A 23,823-nucleotide genomic window follows, 5' to 3' on the forward strand; every position below is an offset into this window, starting at 1 on the left:
TGCTTGAGGCGTCACTACAGACACCATGGTTTGAATCCAGGCTCTTTCACAGCCGTCTATGATTGGGAGTCCCATAGGGCGACGCACAATTGGCCCAGCTCCATCTGTGTTTGGCCGGTGTAGGCCGTCATTGTAAATAAGACTTTGTTCATAACTGATGTGTCTAGTTAAATAAAAAATGAAAAAACGATATTTTCAGAGTAGCTTCCCCAACACTGAGTATTCATTAGGGCATGCAACGGTAAACCTAAAACAAATGTTTCTTATTGGACGAGTTAAATTAATACCTTCATGTTTTGTCACATTTTTTCTTATTTGGACCAATCACTTCCTCTGGGAGATGTTAGAACAGAATAAGGACAACCGGCCAATTAGCTCCTAATCGCGAATCACTTATCTAATTGCTGCCTGCAGGCCCTCGATAGCCATGCAAATAAAAAATAAATAATAATAATTGGTACTGTGAAATTAAACCAGATATGATAACGGACAGATACCATGATGGGTTCTAGGCTTTGATTATGGAGCTATGGTGATGCCACATAAACAGAGATTGCTACTCAACTAGACTAGACTATAGAAACAATTATGCCATCTCTTCATAATTGTTATTGTGCATGCTGGTGTTTGATCGTAGAGGATAAGTATCCTCATACGGAGAACCAACATGGATGAGCTGTAAATTAATGATGAATACCTCACTATGGCTGCATTTAGACAGGCAGCCCAATTCTGATATTTTTTTCCACTAATTGGTATTTTGACCAATCAGATCAGGCTCTGAAAAATATATGATGTGAAATGATCTGATGAGATTGGTCAAAATACCAATTAGTGGAAAAAATATCAGAATTGGCCTGTCTGTCTAAACACAGTCTTTAACTCAAATTTAACCCAACTCACATTTAATATAAGGCCAGGCTAGCTTTAGCATGAAGGGACACTACTCTGTTGTTGCCTATAGGCTCCTATCATAGTTTTATAACCAAACTAAACATTTCCATGACTAAAATCCCCTCCACTCCTCTCACAGGCACACAGACAGGCTAAATCCTGGGAGACGGAACAGTACCCGGAGCTGGGAATAGGGGTTTAGATTGGGGTTGGGAACAGGGTTGGGAATGGGTATTGGGAGTGCATGGGAAATTGGGAAGCTTTCTCCCACACCAGCTGTTTGCAATGCAGTGATAAGATAATTAGCATTAGCACTAGCAAACAGAGAGAGAGAGAGGGTGAGAGAAAATAATGTTACCCCCTCCATCCCAGCAAATACAGCCACGGTGTCATCTCCGTCAGCACAAACACTGTCCTCTATTTAGGATGCAGGAATGGAAACCCAAGGACATGGATGAAGAGGAGGAGGAGATGAAAGGAATGGATAACTGCATGAATGAGCTGGACATTTTTGTTTGCATATCTTCACAGGTCAATCAAAGTTAAGTCTGTCAATCATTCTGATATGGTGAATCACTCTGAAAATACTAAATGTCCCTACATTAGACCCAGCACATTGTTTGGGAAATTCCCTGAAATACGTCCTAATATGAATACTGTATATGTACAGTGTATTCAGTAAATATTCAGACCCCTTAACTTTTTCAAAATTGTATTAAGTACAGCCTTATTCTAAAACTGCTTAAATAGTTTTTTTCCTTCATCCATCTACACACAATACCCCATAATGACAAAGCAAAAACAGGTTTTTAGAATTTTGTTGAAAATCTATATGAAGAAATAACAACCCATACAAATCAGCTGGGCTTGACAATCTGGACCCTCTATTTCGGAAACTATCCGCCGCCATTGTCGCAACCCCTATTACCAGCCTGTTCAACCTCTCTTTCATATCGTCTGAGATCCCCAAGGACTGGAAGGCGGCCGCGGTTATCCCCCTCTTCAAAGGGGGTGACACCCTGGACCCAAACTGTTACAGACCTATATCCATCCTGCCCTGCCTATCTAAGGTCTTCGAAAGCCAAGTCAACAAACAGATCACTGACCATCTCGAATCCCACCGTACCTTCTCCGCTGTGCAATCTGGTTTCCGAGCCGGTCACGGGTGCACCCCAGCCACGCTCAAGGTACTAAACGATATCATAACCGCCATCGATAAAAGACAGTACTGTGCAGCCGTCTTCATCGACCTGGCCAAGGCTTTCGACTCTGTCAATCACCATATTCTTATCGGCAGACTCAGTAGCCTCGGTTTTTCTAATGACTGCCTTGCCTGGTTCAAAAACTACTTTACAGACAGAGTTAAGTGTGTCAAATCGGAGGGCATGTTGTCCGGTCCTCTGGCAGTCTCTATGGGGGTGCCACAGGGTTCAATTCTCGGGCCGACTCTTTTCTCTGTATATATCAATGATGTTGCTCTTGCTGCGGGCGATTCTCTGATCCACCTCTACGCAGACGACACCATTCTGTATACTTCTGGCACTTCCTTGGACACTGTGCTATCTAACCTCCAAATGAGCTTCAATGCCATACAACACTCCTTCCGTGGACTCCAACTGCTCTTAAACGCTAGTAAAACCAAATGCATGCTTTTCAACCGTTTGCTGCCTGCACCCGCACGCCCAACTAGCATCACCAGCCTGGATGGTTCCGACCTAGAATATGTGGACATCTATAAGTACCTAGGTGTCTGGCTAGACTGTAAACTCTCCTTCCAGACTCCAATCCAAAATCAAATCTAGAATCGGCTTTCTATTTCACAACAAAGCCTCCTTCACTCATGCCGCCAAACTTACCCTAGTAAAACTGACAATCATCTACAAAATAGCTTCCAATACTCTACACTGCAAACTAGATGCAGTTTATCACAGTGCCATCCGTTTTGTTACTAAAGTACCTTATACCACCCACCACTGCGACCTGTATGCTCTAGTCGGCTGGCCCTCGCTACATGTTGGTCTCCAGACCCACTGGCTCCAGGTCATCTACAAGTCCATGCTAGGTAAAGCTCTGCCTTATCTCAGTTCACTGGTCACGATGGCAACTCCCACCCATAGCACGCGCTCCAGCAGGTGTATCTCACTGATCATCCCTAAAGCCAACACCTAATTTGGCCTCCTTTCCTTCCAGTTCTCTGCTGCCTGTGACTGGAACGAATTGCAAAAATCGTTGAAGTTGGAGACTTTTATCTCCCTCACCAACTTTTAAACATCTGCTATCTGAGCAGCTAACCGATCGCTGCAGCTGTACATAGTCCATCGGTAAATGTTTATTTTTACTGTTTTTATTTATTGACTTTTCTGCTATTCTGCACACCAGTATCTCTACCTGCACATGACCATCTGATCATTTGTCACTCCAGTGTTAATCTGCTAAATTGTCATTATTCGCCTACCTCCTCATGCCTTTTGCACACAATGTATATAGACTCTGTTTTTACTTTTTCATTTTTTTTCTACTGTGTTATTGACTTGTTATTGTTTACTCCATGTGTAACTCTGTGTTGTTGTCTGTTCACACTGATATGCTTTATCTTGGCCAGGTCGCAGTTGTAAATGAGAACTTGTTCTCAACTAGCCTACCTGGTTAAATAAAGGTGAAAAAAAAATTGAAATATCACATTTAAATAAGTATTCAGACTCTACTCAGTACTTTGTTGAAGCACCTTTGGCTGCAATTACACATTTGGCACACATGTATTTGGGGAGTTTCTCCCATCCTTCTCTGTATATTCTCTCAAACTCTCAGGTTGGATAGGGAGCATTGCTGCAGAGCTATTTTCAGGTCTTTCCAGAGATGTTCGATCGGGTTCAAGTCTGAGATCTGGCTGGGCCACTGAAGGACATTCAGAGACTTATCCCCGAAATCACTCCTGCGTTGTCTTGGCTGTGTGCCTAGGGTTGTTGTCCTGCTAGAAGGTGAAACTTCGCCCCAGTCTGTGGTCCTGAGCGCTCTGGAGCAGGTTTTCATCAAGGATTTCTCTGTACTTTGCTCTGTTCGTCTTTCCCTTGATCCTGATTAGTCTCACAGTCCCGGCTGCTGAAAAACATCCCCACAGCATGATGCTGCCCCCACCATGGTTAACCGCAGAGATGGTATTGGCCAGGTGATGAAAGGTGCCTGGTTTCCTCCAGACTTGACGCATGGCATTCAGGCCAAAATGTTCAATCTTGGTTTCATCAGAACATAGAATCTTGTTTCTTATAGTCTGAGAGTCCTTTAGCTGCCTTTTGGCAAACTCCAAGCAGGCATGTGCATTTTACTAAGGAGTAGCTTCCGTGTTGGCCACTCTACCACAAAGGTCTGATTGGTGGAGTGCTGCAGAGATGGTTGTCCTTCTGGAAGGTTCTCCCATATCCACAGAGGAACTCTGGAGCTCTGTCAGAGTGATCATCAGGTTCTTGTTCTCCTCCCTGACCAAAGCCCTTCTCCCCCGATTGCTCAGTTTGGCCGGGCAGCCAGACTTGGTGGTTCCAAAGTTCTTTTATTTAAGAATGATGGAGGCCACTGTGTCTCTTTGGGATCTTCAATGCTGCAGAAATGTTTTGGGACCCTTCCCCAGATCTGTGCCTCGACACAATGAGCTCTACGGACAATTTGTTCGACCTCATGGCTTGGTTTTTGCTCTGACATGCACTGTGAACTATTGGACCTTATATAGACAGTTGTGTGCCTTTCCAAATCATGTCCAATCAATTGAATTTACCACAGGTGGACTCCACTGAAGTTGTAGAAACATATCAAGGATGATCAATGTAAACAGGATGCACCTGAGCTTAATTTGGATTGTCATAGTGTCACGGCTCCTCCTCTGCATTGCAGTGGCGGTTCCTCCTGCATGCAGAGGAGGGTCGTTAGTGTTTGGAGTCACCTGGGATTCTGAGTTTGTTCGTGATTTGACTTCTGCATTTAATCGTTGGTGTACAGCTTCTGAAGTTAGTACTTTTGAGGGTCTGTCTAATTTGATTGTGTTAGAACAGTTCAAAAATTCTGTGTCTGACCAAGTTGCTACATACATGAATAAATGTAAAGTTAAGTCTCCAAGTGATGCAGCAAAACTTGCAGATGAGTACAGGCTAACACATAAAAGCCATTTTGAGTCAAATAGTGACATGCATCTTGTGGCTTTAATTTGGTGTAGGGGGGGAGACCAGGAGGACGTTAGGGTTTCGGATGAGGTCTTACAAGGTTGGTTGAAAAACTCCCAGACTTTGCAAAACCTTGGGGTTTTGGTAGATCATTTAGACTCTGAGAAACGTGATGAATTGGTAGCTCTTATTAGAAACTACCCTGTTTTGTTTTCTGAAACTCCATCGCAAACCCACTTAATTGAGCATGATATAGACAAAGGAGATGCTAAGCCTATCAAACAGAGATTTTATTGTGTATCTGAGGAGAAGAGATTGAAACTGGAAACAGAGGTGCAGTATATGTTGGACAATGGTATTGCAGAGCCATGTTGTTCAAATTGGGCTTCACCCTGTCTTTTGGTCAAAAGTCTGATTCCACTTTCAGACCTTGCACTGATTATAGAGAAGTTAACAATGTTACTAAAGCAGACCTTTACCCTCTTCCTAGGATGGAAGACTGTATTGATCAAGTTGGGTCAGCAAAGTATGTTAGCAAATTTGATCTTTTAAAGGGATATTGGCAAGTACCCCTTACCAAAAGAGCTTGTGAGATTGCTGCCTTTATAACTCCATCTGGTTTGTTCTCTTATACAGTGATGCCTTTCGGCTTGCGGAATGCTCCAGCCACCTTCCAGAGGCTAATGAATCCGGTGGTCTCAGGTCTGGAAGGGTGTGCCGTGTATTTGGACGACGTGGTCATCTACTCAGACTCCTGGGAGGAGCATGTTTGGAGAGTGCAAGCCCTGTTCGAAAGACTGGTGTGGGCCAGGTTGACTATTAATTTGGCAAAATGTGAGTTTGCCAAAGCTACAATCACATACCTAGGCAAGGTTGTTGGTCAGGGTTTTGTCTGTCCCATGGAAGCCAAGGTCCAGGCTGTGAAGCAGTTCCCACAACCCTCCACAAAGAAAGAACTGATGCGCTTCCTGGGAATGGTGGGGTACTACCATGCTTTCTGTAAAAACTTTTCAGTAGTAGTGTCCCCCCCTGACCAATCTGTTGAAGGCCAAGGCTGAATTTATCTGGTCCACCCAGTGTCAAGAGGCATTTGATGCAGTTAAGGCTCTTTTGTGTTTGGCACCTGTATTGGCAGCACCAAATTTTGGGAAACCTTTCAAATGGCAGGTAGACGCCAGTCAAATCGGCACTGGGGCTGTGCTTCTCCAGGAGAATGATAACAATGTTGAGTGTCCAGTCAGTTTCTTCTCCCGGAAATGTCATAAGTATCAGAAAAACTATTCTGTAATTGAAAAGGAGGCTTTAGGTCTCATTTGGGCTTTACAGCACATCGAGGTCTATGTTGGTTCTGGTTTGACCCCTTTAACTGTGTTCACTGACCACAGCCTACTTATTTTCTGAGGTCCCTGCAAAATCCCAACCAGAGCCTGATGCGTTGGGCTTTGTTCTTGCAACAATTCAACCTTGATATTAGACACATTAGTGGTAAGGATAATAACATTGCTGATGCTCTGTCCCGTGCTCCTTTAACCTCGTTTTTATCTTCTCTCTGCTGACCCTTACGGGCTGTCTGCGCCTCTTTCCTCTTAAATTCCTCCCCGGGTACCAGGGCTGCCGAGTTTGAGGGGTGGACAGTCAGTTGGGGGACATGGGGCTACTACTAGGAGCCGGGACTAGTATCCTTTTTGTTTATTTTTGGGAAAATTTGAATTGTTTTGAATATGTTGGAGGAAGTTGGGTTGAGGGTGGGCCCCTCAGTTTAAGAAGGGGGGTGTCATGGCTCCTCCTCTGCATTGCAGGGGTGGTTCCTCCTGCAGGCAGAGGAGGGTCGTTAGTGATTGGAGTCACCTGGGATCAGAGTATTTAAACTGTCACTAATCACCTCTCTCTCTCTCTCCGCTCCTCCAGGTATGAACCTGTTTTGTTTGTTCTTTTGTACTTTTGCATAGTTTTCACTCAGTCATTCACACACACAGATTCACACATCCATGCACGTTACATACACCTTACATTATGATACTTCCACACCTCATTCCTTTTTCTTAGTTTAGTGAATAGTTTGGTTTACAATAAAGAGCATTTTTTTAATTGGCCTATACCTGTTGTTTGCGGCCCCTCATTTTTGCCACAGGCTATGAGCTGGCCTGTGACAATAGCAAAGGGTATAAATACTAACACAAATAAGATATTTAAAGAATATATATATATATATACATTTGCCAACATTTCTCAAAACCTGTTATTACTTTGTCATTATTGGTTATTGTGCGTAGATTGATGAGGGGGTAAAACTATTCAATCCATTTTAGAATAAGTAACTAAAAAAGTTGTGGAGTCTGAATACTTTCTGAATGCACTGTGTTTCAAGAGCATCTATAACAATTGTATAATGCCTTAGAATGCACAACATAACACTAATAGTATAAACGTTCAGTACAAAGCACTGATTGTGTAAATCAGCTTGATGTTTATCAGCAGTTCCATAGGAATGATCAACAAAACATGCCCTGATTGTGGTCTTACTTGGGATCGGAGCAGAGTGACTGTGCATTGGCAGGCTCAGTGCTGGATAAGACATGTGGTGTCAGGAAGGCAGAAAGAGAAAGGGAAGCAGAGGCTGTATCAGCTTCAAAAATAGCTATTTTTACTCAGCCACTGCCTCAGCTCTCCTTTCAGCTGTCCTCCTGTACCCTTCTGATAATTCTGTAATATATGTTATCTTACTCTGAGGAACACACATACATTTACACATGCACGCACACAAACACACAGAGAGAGAGAGATATGTGGGGGTGCGGAGGGGGAAGGGGAAGGGAGAAGGAGAGAGAGAAGGTTGAGGAGAGGAGGGGTGGGGTGGGGAGAGAATAAGAGAGTTCCCATGCCAATAAAGCCCTTAAATTGAATTGAGAGAGAGAGACAAACAGAGAGACAGAGGGAGAGAGAGAGAAAGACAAACAGAGAGACAGAGGGAGAGAGAGAGACAGAGGGAGAGACAGAGAGACAGAGAGAGAGAGAGAGACAAACAGAGAGACAGAAGGAGAAAGAGAGAGGGACACACAGAGAAAGATACACGCACGCACAGCCATTAATTTTGGGGGGGAATCTCATTAATTCTTTCATTGAGCTTGCTCACACAAATACACACAAGGCCGCACAGACACTTACACACTTCCCTCATAATTTACCAAAGGGAAGCTGAAGAAGCATGTAATCATTTTGTTTACAGTAGCTTGAAAATCTTTCTTCTTACCCCTCTCTCACCCTAACATTCCATACCTCTCTCTCTCTCCTGACTGACAGTAAAGCAGAATCCTGTGTAAGTACTGTAGATGTGACCTCATTAGCTAGAAAGTGGGTCTCAGTTGAAAGTGAATGGAAGACATTTAGAGTCTCTCTTTCTCTCTCACTCTCTCGCTCTCTCACTCTCTCACTCTCTCACTCAAGTGGTCCCCTTGGCAGGAGTAGTGTTTGGCATATGTATATCACACACAGACCCACTGATGCAGCTCTCCTCTTGCAGCACTGCTTTAGGGAAATCAAACACTGCTCCGATAGAAAGAGGGGAGGTGAAAACACACACATACTCTCTCTCTCGCTCTTTCTGGCAACTCTTCAAACACTGCCACATCTCCCCTGAGTGTATCTCAAGCCCACCCCGCCATACAGGGTCTGCTGCCACACTACCACACCAGACCCAATCAACAGAACCGGAATAGGATCTAACACCAAACCAAACACAGCCCAACCTCCATGTCTCCACCTGCTCCTGTCCCCTCCTTTACGGCTGTTCCTGTCTCACTCTGGACCTAATCAGCAGAACACCAGACCTGACCCTAACCACTCTGATAGTCTAATACTGCAGACACCAGACCTGACCCAAACCCCTCTGATAGTCTAATACCGCAGACACCAGACCTGACCCAAACCACTCTGATAGTCTAATACTGCAGACACCAGACCTGACCCAAACCACTCTGATAGTCTAATACTGCAGACACCAGACCTGACCCAAACCCCTCTGATAGTCTAATACCGCAGACACCAGACCTGACCCAAACCCCCCTGATAGTCTAATACTGCAGACACCAGACCTGGCTCAAACCACTCAGATAGTCTAATACTGCAGACACCAGACCTGGCTCAAACCACTCTGATAGTCTAATACTGCAGACACCAGACCTGACCCAAACCACTCTGACAGTCTAATACCGCAGACACCAAACCTGACCCAAACCTTTATGATACTGCAAGGAATCACTCTCCTTGTTGGTTTTGGAAAGTCGGTTAGGTCATCTACTTCGTGCATGACATAAGTAATTTTTCCAACAATTGTTTACAGACAGATTATTTCAATTATAATTCACTGTATCACAATTCCAGTGGGTCAGAAGTTTACATACACTAAGTTGACTGGGCCTTTAAACAACTTGGAAAATCGCAGAAAATTATGTCATGGCTTTAGAAGCTTCTGATAGGCTAATTGACATGGTTTTAGTCAATTGGAGGTGGATGTGGATGTATTTCAAGGCCTACCTTCAAACTCAATGCCTATTTGCTTGATCATGGGAAAATCAAAATAAATCAACCAAGACCTCAGAAAAAAAATGCAGACCTCCACAAGTCTGTCTGGTTCATCCTTGGGAGCAATTTCCAAACGCCTAAACGTACCATGTTCATCTGTACAAACAATAGTACGCAAGTATAAACACCATGGGAACATGCAGCCGTCATATCGCTCATGAAGGAGACGTGTTCTGTCTCCTAGAGATGAACATACTTTGGTGCGAAAAGTGCAAATCAATCCCAGAACAACAGCAAAGGACCTTGTGAAGATGCTGGAGGTAACAGGTACAAAAGTATCTATATCCACAGTTAAACAAGTCCTATATCGATATAACCTGAAAGGCCACTCAGCAAGGAAGACGCTATAAAAACTATAAAAACGCCAGTCTACGGTTTGCAACTGCACATGGGGACAAAGATCGTACTTTTTGGAGAAATATCCTCTGGTCTGATGAAACAAAAATAAAACTGTTTGGCCGTAATGACCATCGTTATGTTTGCAGGAAAAAATGGGAGGCTTGCAAGCCGAAGAACACCATCCTAACCATGAAGCACGGGGGTGGCAGCACCATGTTGTGGGTTTTTGCTGCAGGAGGGACTGGTGCACTTCACAAAATAGATGGCATCGTGAGGAGAGAAAATTGTGTGGATATTTTGAAGCAACATTTCAAGATATCAGTCAGGAAGTTAAAGCTTGGTCGCAAATGGGTCTTCCAAACAGACCCATCTTCCCAAGCACACTTCCAAAGTTGTGGCAAAATGGCTAAAGGACAACAAAGTCAAGGTATTGGAGTGGCCATCACAAAGTCCTGACCTCAATCCCATAGAACATTTGTGGGCAGAACTGAAAAAGCGTGTGCGAGCAAGGAGGCCTACAAACCTGACTCAGTTTCACTTCCGACTTCAACTGTATATGTGTGTGTGTGTGCGTGCGTGCGCGCGTGTGTGTGTTTCTCACCAGCAGTAGTAGCAGCACCATGTCGGCGTGGTCACACACACACGCTATGTGCAGGGCTGTCCAGAGGTCCTCATCCTGCAGGTTGACGTTTAACCCTCGCTCGATCAGAACCTCAGCCGCAAACACATTGTCATGACGAGCACACTATGGGATGAAGAGAGAGAGAGAGAAAGAGAAAGAGAGAGAAAGAGATAGAGAGAGGCGCGGTCAGATAGTGGTGAGCTAATTGAAAAACAGCAGGTGGATGTAGTTGTGTTTGTGCATGTGTGTGTGCATGTGTATTCTTACCAGGTGTAGAAGAGATCCTCCAGAGGAGATAGGTGTGTTGGGGTCAGCTCTCTCCTTCAGTAGACGCAGCACTGCAACATAGAACAGAGAGAGAGAAATACAAACGTGCAGCTTGGTGTGTGAACACATGTGGATGTAGTAACAGAGATAGGCAGGACATCAGGAGGAAATATACCAGATAAACAACATAGGTAGACAACGGTTTATTAGGAAAAACCCAGTGCATTTTCCCAATAAATGCGCAAGTGCAAATGCACACACAACACGCAGCACACACACACGACAGCTTCCTCCTCTCCAGTAAAATCCCCCTGTGTGTGACTTGTTCTCTGTTTGCCCTTCAGGAGTCACTCAGTCAGTCAGTCAGTGTGTATTATAGCAGTCATCCAGTATCCCCAATAGCACCCATTTCTGTTGTAGCCCCAGACAAACTCACTTGATTTAACTCAATGAGGGCTTGATGATTAATTGACTAGTTGAATCAAGTGTGCTTGTCCTGGACTATAACAAAAATGTGTGCTGTTGGGGGTACTGGGGGACTGGAGTTGGGAAACACTGTAGTTGGTCTGACAGGTGGAGCGCCTGCCTAGAAACACACGGCTCACTCATTCACATCCCATCAGCTCTACTGAGCCACAGTGGACTGCACTAACACACTGCACTACAAATACAGTATCCATAACACTGACATACTGACACAGATTACCTGGTAATTCTCTACAAACCATTCTACTGTACTCACACATAGACATAGATCTGCTTTACAATGATCAGTACTCACCCACCAACATCTATTATTCACAAGGAACACAGAACTGCTGAGCCTTTACTCACAGACTAACCCAGATCTGCCCTAACCACTACCCTCAATAATGATTCTACACGAAAGCGATAAAAGGAGAAGGAAATGACTGAGGGAGAGTATTAGACACAGAGAGAATGAATAAAAGACTGAGATGGACAGATTTGAGGGCAGAGAAAGAGAAAGAGAGGAGCGAGGTTCGAGGTCTTTAGACATATTTTCCCTCAACAACAGTGATAAGCCAAGATGGATGCTGGATAAACACTGGGAGACCTTACCTCAGCAGAACACTGAACTACTCACGCAAGCCTCTGTCAGACTGGCATGCACTTTTATTTATTTTTATTTTACCTTTATTTAACCAGGTAGGCAAGTTGAGAACAAGTTCTCATTTACAATTGCGACCTGGCCAAGATAAAGCAAAGCAGTTCGACAGATAAAACGACACAGAGTTACACATGGAGTAAAAACAAACATACAGTCAATAATGCAGTATAAACAAGTCTATATACAATGTGAGCAAATGAGGTGAGAAGGGAGGTAAAGGCAAAAAAAAAAGGCCATGATGGCAAAGTAAATACAATATAGCAAGTAAAATACTGGAATGGTAGTTTTGCAATGGAAGAATGTGCAAAGTAGAAATAAAAAAATAATGGGGTGCAAAGGAGCAAAATAAATAAATAAATAAAAATTAAATACAGTTGGGAAAGAGGTAGTTGTTTGGGCTAAATTATAGGTGGGCTATGTACAGGTGCAGTAATCTGTGAGCTGCTCTGACAGTTGGTGCTTAAAGCTAGTGAGGGAGATAAGTGTTTCCAGTTTCAGAGATTTTTGTAGTTCGTTCCAGTCATTGGCAGCAGAGAACTGGAAGGAGAGGCGGCCAAAGAAAGAATTGGTCTTGGGGGTGACTAGAGAGATATACCTGCTGGAGCGTGTGCTACAGGTGGGAGATGCTATGGTGACCAGCGAGCTGAGATAAGGGGGGACTTTACCTAGCAGGGTCTTGTAGATGACATGGAGCCAGTGGGTTTGGCGACGAGTATGAAGCGAGGGCCAGCCAACGAGAGCGTACAGGTCGCAATGGTGGGTAGTATATGGGGCTTTGGTGATAAAACGGATTGCACTGTGATAGACTGCATCCAATTTGTTGAGTAGGGTATTGGAGGCTATTTTGTAAATGACATCGCCAAAGTCGAGGATTGGTAGGATGGTCAGTTTTACAAGGGTATGTTTGGCAGCATGAGTGAAGGATGCTTTGTTGCGAAATAGGAAGCCAATTCTAGATTTAACTTTGGATTGGAGATGTTTGATATGGGTCTGGAAGGAGAGTTTACAGTCTAACCAGACACCTAAGTATTTGTAGTTGTCCACGTATTCTAAGTCAGAGCCGTCCAGAGTAGTGATGTTGGACAGGCGGGTAGGTGCAGGTAGCGATCGGTTGAAGAGCATGCATTTAGTTTTACTTGTATTTAAGAGCAATTGGAGGCCACGGAAGGAGAGTTGTATGGCATTGAAGCTTGCCTGGAGGGTTGTTAACACAGTGTCCAAAGAAGGGCCGGAAGTATACAGAATGGTGTCGTCTGCGTAGAGGTGGATCAGGGACTCACCAGCAGCAAGAGCGACCTCATTGATGTATACAGAGAAGAGAGTCGGTCCAAGAATTGAACCCTGTGGCACCCCCATAGAGACTGCCAGAGGTCCGGACAGCAGACCCTCCGACTTGACACACTGAACTCTATCAGAGAAGTAGTTGGTGAACCAGGCGAGGCAATCATTTGAGAAACCAAGGCTGTCGAGTCTGCCGATGAGGATATGGTGATTGACAGAGTCGAAAGCCTTGGCCAGATCAATGAATACGGCTGCACAGTAATGTTTCTTATCGATGGCGGTTAAGATATCGTTTAGGACCTTGAGCGTGGCTGAGGTGCACCCATGACCAGCTCTGAAACCAGATTGCATAGCAGAGAAGGTAAGGTGAGATTCGAAATGGTCGGTAATCTGTTTGTTGACTTGGCTTTCGAAGACCTTAGAAAGGCACGGTAGGATAGATATAGGTCTGTAGCAGTTTGGGTCAAGAGTGTCCCCCCCTTTGAAGAGGGGGATGACCGCAGCTGCTTTCCAATCTTTGGGAATCTCAGACGACACGAAAGAGAGGTTGAACAGGCTAGTAATAGGGGTGGCAACAATTTCGGCAGATAATTTTAGAAAGAAAGGGTCCAGATTGTCTAGCCCGGCTGATTTGTAGGGGTCCAGATTTTGCAGCTCTTTCAGAACATCAGCTGAATGGATTTGGGAGAAGGAGAAATGGGGAAGGCTTGGGCGAGTTGCTGTTGGGGGTGCAGTGCTGTTGTCCGGGGTAGGAGTAGCCAGGTGGAAAGCATGGCCAGCCGTAGAAAAATGCTTATTGAAATTCTCAATTATGGTGGATTTATCAGTGGTGACAGTGTTTCCTATCTTCAGTGCAGTGGGCAGCTGGGAGGAGGTGTTCTTATTCTCCATGGACTTTACAGTGTCCCAGAACTTTTTTGAGTTAGTGTTGCAGGAAGCACATTTCTGCTTGAAAAAGCTAGCCTTGGCTTTTCTAACTGCCTGTGTATAATGATTTCTAGCTTCCCTGAACAGCTGCATATCACGGGGGCTGTTCGATGCTAATGCAGAACGCCATAGGATGTTTTTGTGTTGGTTAAGGGCAGTCAGGTCTGGGGAGAACCAAGGGCTATATCTGTTCCTGGTTCTAAATTTCTTGAATGGGGCATGTTTATTTAAGATGGTTAGGAAGGCATTTTTAAAAAATATCCAGGCATCCTCTACTGACGGGATGAGATCAATATCCTTCCAGGATACCCCGGCCAGGTCGATTAGAAAGGCCTGCTCGCAGAAGTGTTTCAGGGAGCGTTTTACAGTGATGAGTGGAGGTCGTTTGACCGCTGACCCATTACGGATGCAGGCAATGAGGCAGTGATCGCTGAGATCTTGGTTGAAGACAGCAGAGGTGTATTTAGAGGGGAAGTTGGTTAGGATGATATCTATGAGGGTGCCCGTGTTTAAGGTTTTGGGGAGGTACCTGGTAGGTTCATTGATTATTTGTGTGAGATTGAGGGCATCAAGTTTAGATTGTAGGATGGCTGGGGTGTTAAGCATGTTCCAGTTTAGGTCGCCTAGCAGCACGAACTCTGAAGATAGATGGGGGGCAATCAGTTCACATATGGTGTCCAGAGCACAGCTGGGGGCAGAGGGTGGTCTATAGCAGGCGGCAACGGTGAGAGACTTGTTTTTAGAGAGGTGGATTTTTAAAAGTAGAAGTTCAAATTGTTTGGGTACAGACCTGGATAGTAGGACAGAACTCTGCAGGCTATCTTTGCAGTAGATTGCAACACCGCCCCCTTTGGCAGTTCTATCTTGTCTGAAAATGTTGTAGTTTGGAATTAAAACTTCAGAATTTTTGGTGGTCTTCCTAAGCCAGGATTCAGACACAGCTAGAACATCCGGGTTGGCAGAGTGTGCTAAAGCAGTGAATAGAACAAACTTAGGGAGGAGGCTTCTAATGTTAACATGCATGAAACCAAGGCTATTACGGTTACAGAAGTCGTCAAAAGAGAGCGCCTGGGGAATAGGAGTGGAGCTAGGCACTGCAGGGCCTGGATTCACCTCTACATCGCCAGAGGAACATAGGAGGAGTAGAATAAGGGTACGGCTAAAAGCTATGAGAATTGGTCGTCTAGAACGTCTGGAACATAGAGTAAAAGGAGGTTTCTGGGGGCGATAAAATAGCATCAAGGTATAATGTACAGACAAATGTATGGTAGGATGTGAATACAGTGGAGGTAAACCTAGGTATTGAGTGATGAAGAGAGAGATATTGTCTCTAGAAACATCGTTGAAACCAGGAGATGTCATTGCATGTGTGGGTGGTGGAACTAATAGGTTGGATAAGGTATAGTGAGCAGGACTAGAGGCTCTACAGTGAAATAAGCCAATAAACACTAACCAGAACAGAAATGGACAAGACATATTGACATTAAGGATAGGCATGCTTAGTCGAGTGATCAAAAGGGTCCGGTGAGTGGAGAGGTTGGTTGGTGATTTAGACAGCTAGCCAGGGCATCGGTAGCAAGCTAGCATAGCTTGCTACCGATGACGTTCCGTCAGTAGATTAGTGGGGTTCCGTGTGGTAGAGGGGATTAATCCAAATCACACAACAACAACAAAAATAAAAACAATAGATATAGTTATAGAGGCCCAAGAAGAAAAGATAATAATAATAATTTAAAAAAATAATTAAAAAATAATAATAATAAAAAAATTGTCCGATTGTCTATTCAGATAGCAGCCGGTAAGACAGCTAACGGTTAGCAGGCCGCAGATGGGCGTTCAGGTAACGTCGCGACGGAGGAGCCGGCCGAATAACTCCTTCGGGTAGATAACGTCGGCAGTCCAGTTGTGAAGGCCCGGTGGGGCTCCGCGAAGGCAGTAAAACGGGTCCGGATAGGTGACTGCAGCCCAGGTGTGATTGATGGAACTCAGGAGTGATTGACGGAGCTTGCTAGCTCCGGAATAATTGATGTTTGCTCCGGAATCGACGAAGGCCGATGGTCACACGGATAGCAGCTAGCTAGCTGTGAGATCCGGGTATGAATGTCCAGGGACATGGAGAGAAAAATTGGTCCGGTATGTTCCGTTCCGAGCCGCGCTGCGCCGTACAGAGCTGGCGATAGATTTTCGAGCTAAAGGATAGCTGATGACCACAAACCGTGGTTAGCTGAATATTAACGATTTGCCAGTAAAGGAGCTAACTAGCTTCTGAACTAGCTTCTGGATTAGCTTCTGGCTAGTTTCAGGCTAGCTTCTTGGAGTTTCTGGCTAGCTTCTTGGAGGATTACAGATCTGAGGTAAATAATACTTTTTTATAAATATACATTGGTGAGGCGGGTTGCAGGAGAGTGTTTTGAAGATGAGTTGATGGAAAATAAAAATAAAATGTATGTGAAAAAGTTGTAAATATATATATATACAGGACACGACAAGACGAGGACAAAAGACGTCTGAACTGCTATGCCACCTTGGATGCACTGTCATACACACACACACCTATAAAGCGTCTGTGCACACACTGACTCACTGACTCACTCAAACACTCACTTAACCAGAGTCATTAGCAGTGAGCGTAACAACCACTGTAAATTCCTAGGTGAACCATAGTGAGGTGCCCCACAGGGTCGTTTTACCTTAAGTCAGGGGTACACAAATACTATTTGAGAAGGTCCGGTCAAACACATTTCCTAGGAGGCAAAGGTCCAGATAGATATTTGTATTTATTAATGTAGTAACAAACCCCTCCTTGCGACCCATGCATCCCCAAACTGTTCACACTCATCCTGTTGGCGGAGATAAGATTTTGCAGTTTGAAGTGAGCTTTGAATTCAAAATAAATCACTGACAGTGTCACCAGTCAAGCAACCCCACACCAGCACATCTCCTCCTCCATGCTTCACGGTGGGAACCACACATGCGGATATCATCCGTTCACCTACTCTGTGCCACACAAAGACATAGCGGTTGGAACTAAAAATCTCAAATTTGGACTCATTGGGACGAAAGGACAAATTTCCACCGGTCTAATATCCATTGATAGTGTTTCTTGGCCCAAGCAAGTCTATTCTTCTTATTGGTGTCCTTTAGTAATGGTTTCTTTGCAGAAATTCAACCATGAATGTTTGATTCACGCTGTCTCCTTTGAGCAGTTGATGTTGAGATGTGTCTGTTACTTGAACTCTGTGAAGAATTTATTTGTCCTGCAATCTGATGTGCAATTAAGTCTAATGAGTTTATCGTCTGCAGCAGAGGTAACTCTGGGTCTTCCTTTCCTCTTGCAATCCTCCAAGCCAGTTTCATCATGTACTTGAAGAAACATTCAAAGTTCTTGACATTTTCTGTATTGACTGACCTTCATATCTTAAAGTACTGATGGACTGTTGTTTCTGCTTATTTGAGCTACAATGGACTTGCTTAAGAAAAAAGACAATCCACAAATGAACTTTTAACAAGGCACACCTGTGAATTGAAATGCATTCCAGGTGAGAGAATGCAAAGAGTGTGAAAAGCTGTCATCAAGGCAAAGGGTGGCGACTTTGAAGAATCTCAAATATAAATACATTTTGATTTGTTTAACACTTTTTTGGTTACTACATGATTCCATATATGTTATTTCATAGTTTTGATGTTGTTAGGAATTTTATGAATAATGACTAAACAATATCTACATTTTAAATAGAACTATAACTAATTAAACGTCTACTCTGTTTTATTATATCTGATTAATAAATGTTAATTCATAAGGAAGGGATTGTGTAGCATGAAACAGGGGGTAATTAAACATAATAAGTACCATTCAGCTAGGTTGGGGAGGAATGGATTGTGGGTTTTTAAGTAAGCAAAAAGGGTCGTTAACCTATGGTTGAACCGACTCAACTTAACTCTGGGATGTTTAGATAAGGCAGTGAGTGCCTCCCTGGGTTTTCCATTATCTGGAACTGTCTTCTAAATAGTGATGGATGAAGGTGAAGATTCCAGAAGTTAATCTTGATAATAGTGTGTGTGAGCTAGGGGGTTGGAATAAACGTTTGAACCTGCTTTGTCCTGGTCGATAGGAGGAAGGACATTTTATAACCTATGACATCATATTTTGTATATAAACTGTTGTTCGTGGTTTCATGGCAGCGAGCTCCGAGAATGAATACTATTATCTAATTTTGACAAGACTGGTCTCTGTCTATTTTATGCAAACAGGAATCTTACAAATTCTTATAAAATAGACTGAGTGAATTTAATTCTAGGAATTATGAAATTCCAATGACAGATGTCTTCACTATTATTCTACAATGTAGAAAATAGTAAAAATAATGAAAAACCCTTGACTGGTAGTATGTATATATGTGTGTATATATATATATATATATATATATATATTGTTATATATGTTTCATTGTCACATACACTGGATAGATGCAGTGAAATGTGTTGTTTAACAGAGGTTACGGCACCCTTTGTAGCAAATTAGGGTTAAGTTTCTTTCGCAAATAAGAGCAAAAAGTTGAAAGCCCAACTTGATTCCCTAAAATGAAATGTTTTACTTTAATTCTGGGTCCGGATCCAGACCGTTGTCTGCCTATTGAGAATGGCTGACCTCAGCGGTCGTTATCTACACAGACGTGTGTATAGTGACAACTCACACACACAGCTGGTTAGGGCATATACATGTCAAGCTGAGCTAGGACATGGCATCACTGTAACAATGATGTAACAGTTTCACTGCGGTATAGTTTGACCTTGCAGTGTGTGTTTCAGCACAGCCAGTGGCATCACTTGTTAGTGATTATTTTTCTGATCCTCAGGTAGTACAGGCCACTCCATTCATTTCCCTCTAGGTTATATACCGTAGGGACCCCACTTATCAACCAACCAATCTTTGCTTAGTCTTGATAATGGAGGATCCTAGTCGTATGGATGGATGTCTGGATGTATTATGAACACACGAGTACACAGTCACCGAAAGACACACACATTTACATGCACACCCACACAGTCTTCTAATGGTCCTTACTGGAGCTTAAATGGTTGATGAGGAAGAACACAGCCTTCCTAAAGTCAATGAACACAATTATCTCTCACACACACACACACACACACACACACACACACACACACACACACACACACACACACACACACACACACACACACACACATGCTATGCACACGCACGCCCACACAAACACACACCTTACTGTCTCCCACCTAAAAGCTCAGGAATATAACCCCACCTAGATGAGTAATTAAGGATAATGGTGGTTACCTCACCTACAGTGCTTTAGTAGAATGGTGGATATCCCTTGATAACATTGTCTGCTAAATGACTAATGCACACACACGCATTTATATGCGCACACACACAGTCTTCTGGTGCTTAATGGATCTTAAATGGTTGATAAGGAAGAACATAGCCTTCCTAAAGTCATTCAACACTAATTTCTCTCTCGCTCGCTCTCTCTCACATACACACACACATAAACACAGTCTCTCTCCCGCCTAAAAGCTCAGGAATATAATCCCAACTACTGTAGGTTAGTAATTAAGGCTAATTAACATATGTGGTGGTTGGTTCACCTACAGTGCTTCAGTAGAATGGTGAATAACCCTGGATAACATTGTCTGCTAAATGACTAAACTGTGAAATCCGAACACTACTGTATATATTAATTGAATCACTAGTCATCAGAAATAATAGACTGATACAGTCAGGCATCAGTCTGGACGGCATCAGGTCTGTTTGACCTTCCACACACTAGAAGGACCGTCTATGTGTTTTTATAGGGCATTGTTGAGCATGACTGAACAGAGGTCAGAAGTCAAGAGCTATGTATCTATTGACCCTCAGGGCAATCAAACAGAAGTGCTGTATGCTGGACCATATGGCTGATGTTCCATTTCTGTTCTATTGGATCTAAAGACAACACTTTCCGGTGTTGTGGTTCTCTATTGGTCCATACGTTTACACTGCCCACTGTTCTGCTGTTCTATTGGTCCATACGTTTACACTGCCCACTGTTCTGCTGTTCTATTGGTCCATACGTTTACACTGCCCACTGTTCTGCTGTTCTATTGGTCCATACGTTTATACTGCCCACTGTTCTGCTGTTCTATTGGTCCATACGTTTACACTGCCCACTGTTCTGCTGTTCTATTGGTCCATACGTTTACACTGCCCACTGTTCTGCTGTTCTATTGGTCCATACGATAACACTGCCCACTGTTCTGTTGTTCTATTGGTCCATACGTTTACACTGCCCACTGTTCTGCTGTTCTATTGGTCCATACGTTTACACTGCCCACTGTTCTGCTGTTCTATTGGTCCATACGTTTACACTGCCCACTGTTCTGCTGTTCTATTGGTCCATACGTTTACACTGCCCACTGTTCTGCTGTTCTATTGGTCCATACGTTTACACTGCCCACTGTTCTGCTGTTCTATTGGTCCATACGATAACACTGCCCACTGTTCTGCTGTTCTATTGGTCCATACGTTTACACTGCCCACTGTTCTGCTGTTCTATTGGTCCATACGTTTACACTGCCCACTGTTCTGCTGTTCTATTGGTCCATAGGTCAACACTGTCCTAAGTCCTGCTCTACTATTGGTTCATATGCCAACGCTACCCACTGTCATGTTCTATTGAAATTATTGACAGGTACTATCCAGTATTGCTGTGGACCATTACATCTCTACACACTCCAAGACCATGTCTTTTCCATCTCCTACACACAATACTACCACCTAGCTCATATACTACTCACGGAAAACCAATGGATACCCTGTCTTCATGATTAGCATTATTATCACCACTGTGCATACTACCTTCTTACTTACTTTTGATTTGATTATGATTGATATTGATGTTGTACGGTACTGTTGAGTGAGCTCGCAGGTAAACATTTCACTGCACCTTTTATGCCTAATGAAAACTGTGTGCGCACCGAAACAAACTGGACTTGATTTTATCAGTGCTAACTCAGGAAGTGAGCATTTTGGCAGCAGTGTAAATGAATGTAAATCAGGTTGTTGCTCTTTTCCCTGTGTTTAGTGTGTTTGTCTGTGTGCTCTGTTTCATCAGGCTGTTTGACCGTGAAGAGAAAGAGAGAGAGTGTGTTTGTCTGTGTGCTCTGTTTCATCAGGCTGTTTGACCGTGAAGAGAAAGAGAGAGAGTGTGTTTGTCTGTGTGCTCTGTTTCATCAGGCTGTTTGACCGTGAAGAGAGAGAGGGAGAGTGTGTTTGTCTGTGTTCTCTGTTTCATCAGGCTGTTTGACCGTGAAGAGAGAGAGGGAGAGTGTGTTTGTCTGTGTGCTCTGTTTCATCAGGCTGTTTGACCGTGAAGAGGGAGAGGGAGAGTGTGTTTGTCTGTGTGCTCTGTTTCATCAGGCTGTTTGACCGTGAAGAGAGAGAGGGAGAGTGTGTTTGTCTGTGTGCTCTGTTTCATCAGGCTGTTTGACCGTGAAGAGAGAGAGGGAGAGTGTGTTTGTCTGTGTGCTCTGTTTCATCAGGCTGTTTGACCGCGAAGAGAGAGAGAGGGAGAGTGTGCGAGAAAGAGAGAGAAAACAACCAGCTGTCATTTTGGGGGAAACTGAAAAACAGCTGTGGGAGACATATGTGGAGTTTCCATAGCAACCAGATGGGAGCCGTTGTGGAGAGAGGGAAAGAGAGATGGAGGGAGAGAGCGAGAGCTGGAGAGAAGAGGCGGGAGGAATAATGACAGAGGAAAGGAGAAAGAAAGAGAGAAGACTGATGTTCTCTGTTTGTCCCAGAACCCTTCTTTCCAATAAAAGATGACCCTATCCTCCCTATCGGCATATTCCACTCTTCAGCCATCCAAAAGACCACATACTGCTTATCATACAGTCCCTCCAGCCAAACTCTAACCAGATGCAACCAGAATGCAAACACTGAATGGAATACACTATGAGTCCAATGCCAACCTTGAGTCTCCCTCAGTTATAGAAGTGGAGTTGGATCAGACATATTTCTGTAGATGCCAGGTCAGACACATTCCAGAAAGGGAAACATGTTTCCACTCTGACCTTGTACTACCGCCAGACCTGGCAGAGGCACTCCAGTCTCTCTTGCATAACATGTATGAATTGCATGTACATGATTAGCGAGTCGCTGGTGTACAGTTAGAGTATGCTCCACTACAGCCCTGAGAGCTATGTCTACTGAGTTAATGATATACAATGGAAGCAAGTGATGCCAACATGATATCATTGATAAGCGTCGATCTGGTATGATTCTGCAAAAATACAGGCATCAAGGAACCTGATGTGAATACATTGCATACACCATGGGCGCCTAGAGAAAAGCATCCCGGACATGCATTGCATTCAGGCAGGGAGACGTATGCAATGGATGCAGCGGGAGAACAAAAAGAGGAGTATACAGTTATACTGTAGCTTTCCCTCTAGGGAGAGAGGGAGAGGGGAAGAAGGAGTATTACATAGTCGGTGAGTGGAGGGTATGTCTAGGCTACTTCATAAGGGGATGGAATCAAATCCCACTCGATCCATCTCTCTCTTTCTCTCAATGTTTCTCTCTGTTCTATTCATCCCAGAACTCCATCCTTGTGAATGTATCTTCAAATGCCCCTTCAATGACATGACATACGTTACCTATGACCTCTTTTTCACATTCCTTACCAGTCCACCATCCATATTATGAGTTCCTATGTGTGTTCCGCTATGCCTCATCCCAACCCTCCAATATGAAACCTGCTGTAAGAGTTCTCATCCCTGTGAATTATTCCGTCTCAGTTCTTCTTATCAGACATTCATAGTCACCACAATCCCTCGTCTTGCATGGCTGCTCTATGTTTTCCAAAAGAGCTTTGGAGTCTTCTCTCAGTTTCCATCCTTCAGGAAAAACAATATACACTGTTCTCAGACAAGACACAATCCTAAGAGCACAGACTTCCATGATGGGATCTGTGATGCAGAAAAAAGGTTATCTGGAGAGATTTGGAATTTGTAATTCCACCGCATTATTTGGGGAATACTTTCTGTGAATCTCTGTGAGTAATGCTTTATGAATTCTGTTAGAGTGATTAAGCTATGCATTCATAAGCTATGCATTCATATAGCCTGTTAAGGATTGTAGAAAGTATTAAATTCAGTATTATGTGTGCATAGACAGATGGATCATAAAAAGTGTTAACCAAGTTTATTCTCTCCCGAACAATCTTGAAGCATTGAAGGACATTCAGTTAGTAGTAGTCTGTTGGAACCAGTTTCCCTAGGGCTTGACATCTTAATAAAAAAATGCTACAAGATATTCTGCAGCATATGTAAAAATGGAATCTAAATGACATTTGTACTGAGCAAAGCTCAGTAGCAACAAATGAGTTCACAAGTATGTGCTTTCCTTATTAAAGTTTCTCTTAAGCTCCTCTTGTTTCTCAAGTAATATCTCTGGCTTAATTCTCACATTGGGTTAGATACCCCTATTACTAGTCTGTTCAACCTCTCTTTCGTATCATCTGAGATTCCTAAAGATTGGAAAGCAGCCGCAGTCATCCCAATCTTCAAAGGGGAAGACACACTAGACCCAAACTGTTACAGGCCTGTATCCA

At 43.6% G+C, this 23,823-nt stretch overlaps 1 protein-coding gene across 2 annotated transcripts in view; it reads right to left on the bottom strand.

Moving 5' to 3' along the window:
* Positions 1-23,823, bottom strand: part of myo16 (myosin XVI) — a 180,704-nt gene that overhangs the window by 133,988 nt on the left and 22,893 nt on the right. For both annotated transcript variants that reach the window (XM_031805846.1, XM_031805847.1), the window contains exons 3-4: positions 10,852-10,922; positions 10,564-10,707 (exon numbers count right to left, since the gene is read on the bottom strand). In XM_031805846.1, coding sequence (XP_031661706.1) covers positions 10,564-10,707; positions 10,852-10,922 — 215 coding nt within the window. The remainder of the gene's footprint in view (positions 1-10,563; positions 10,708-10,851; positions 10,923-23,823) is intronic.

Source organism: Oncorhynchus kisutch, linkage group LG26 (genome assembly GCF_002021735.2).
Source record: "Oncorhynchus kisutch isolate 150728-3 linkage group LG26, Okis_V2, whole genome shotgun sequence".
Taxonomy (NCBI): Eukaryota; Metazoa; Chordata; class Actinopteri; order Salmoniformes; family Salmonidae; genus Oncorhynchus; species Oncorhynchus kisutch.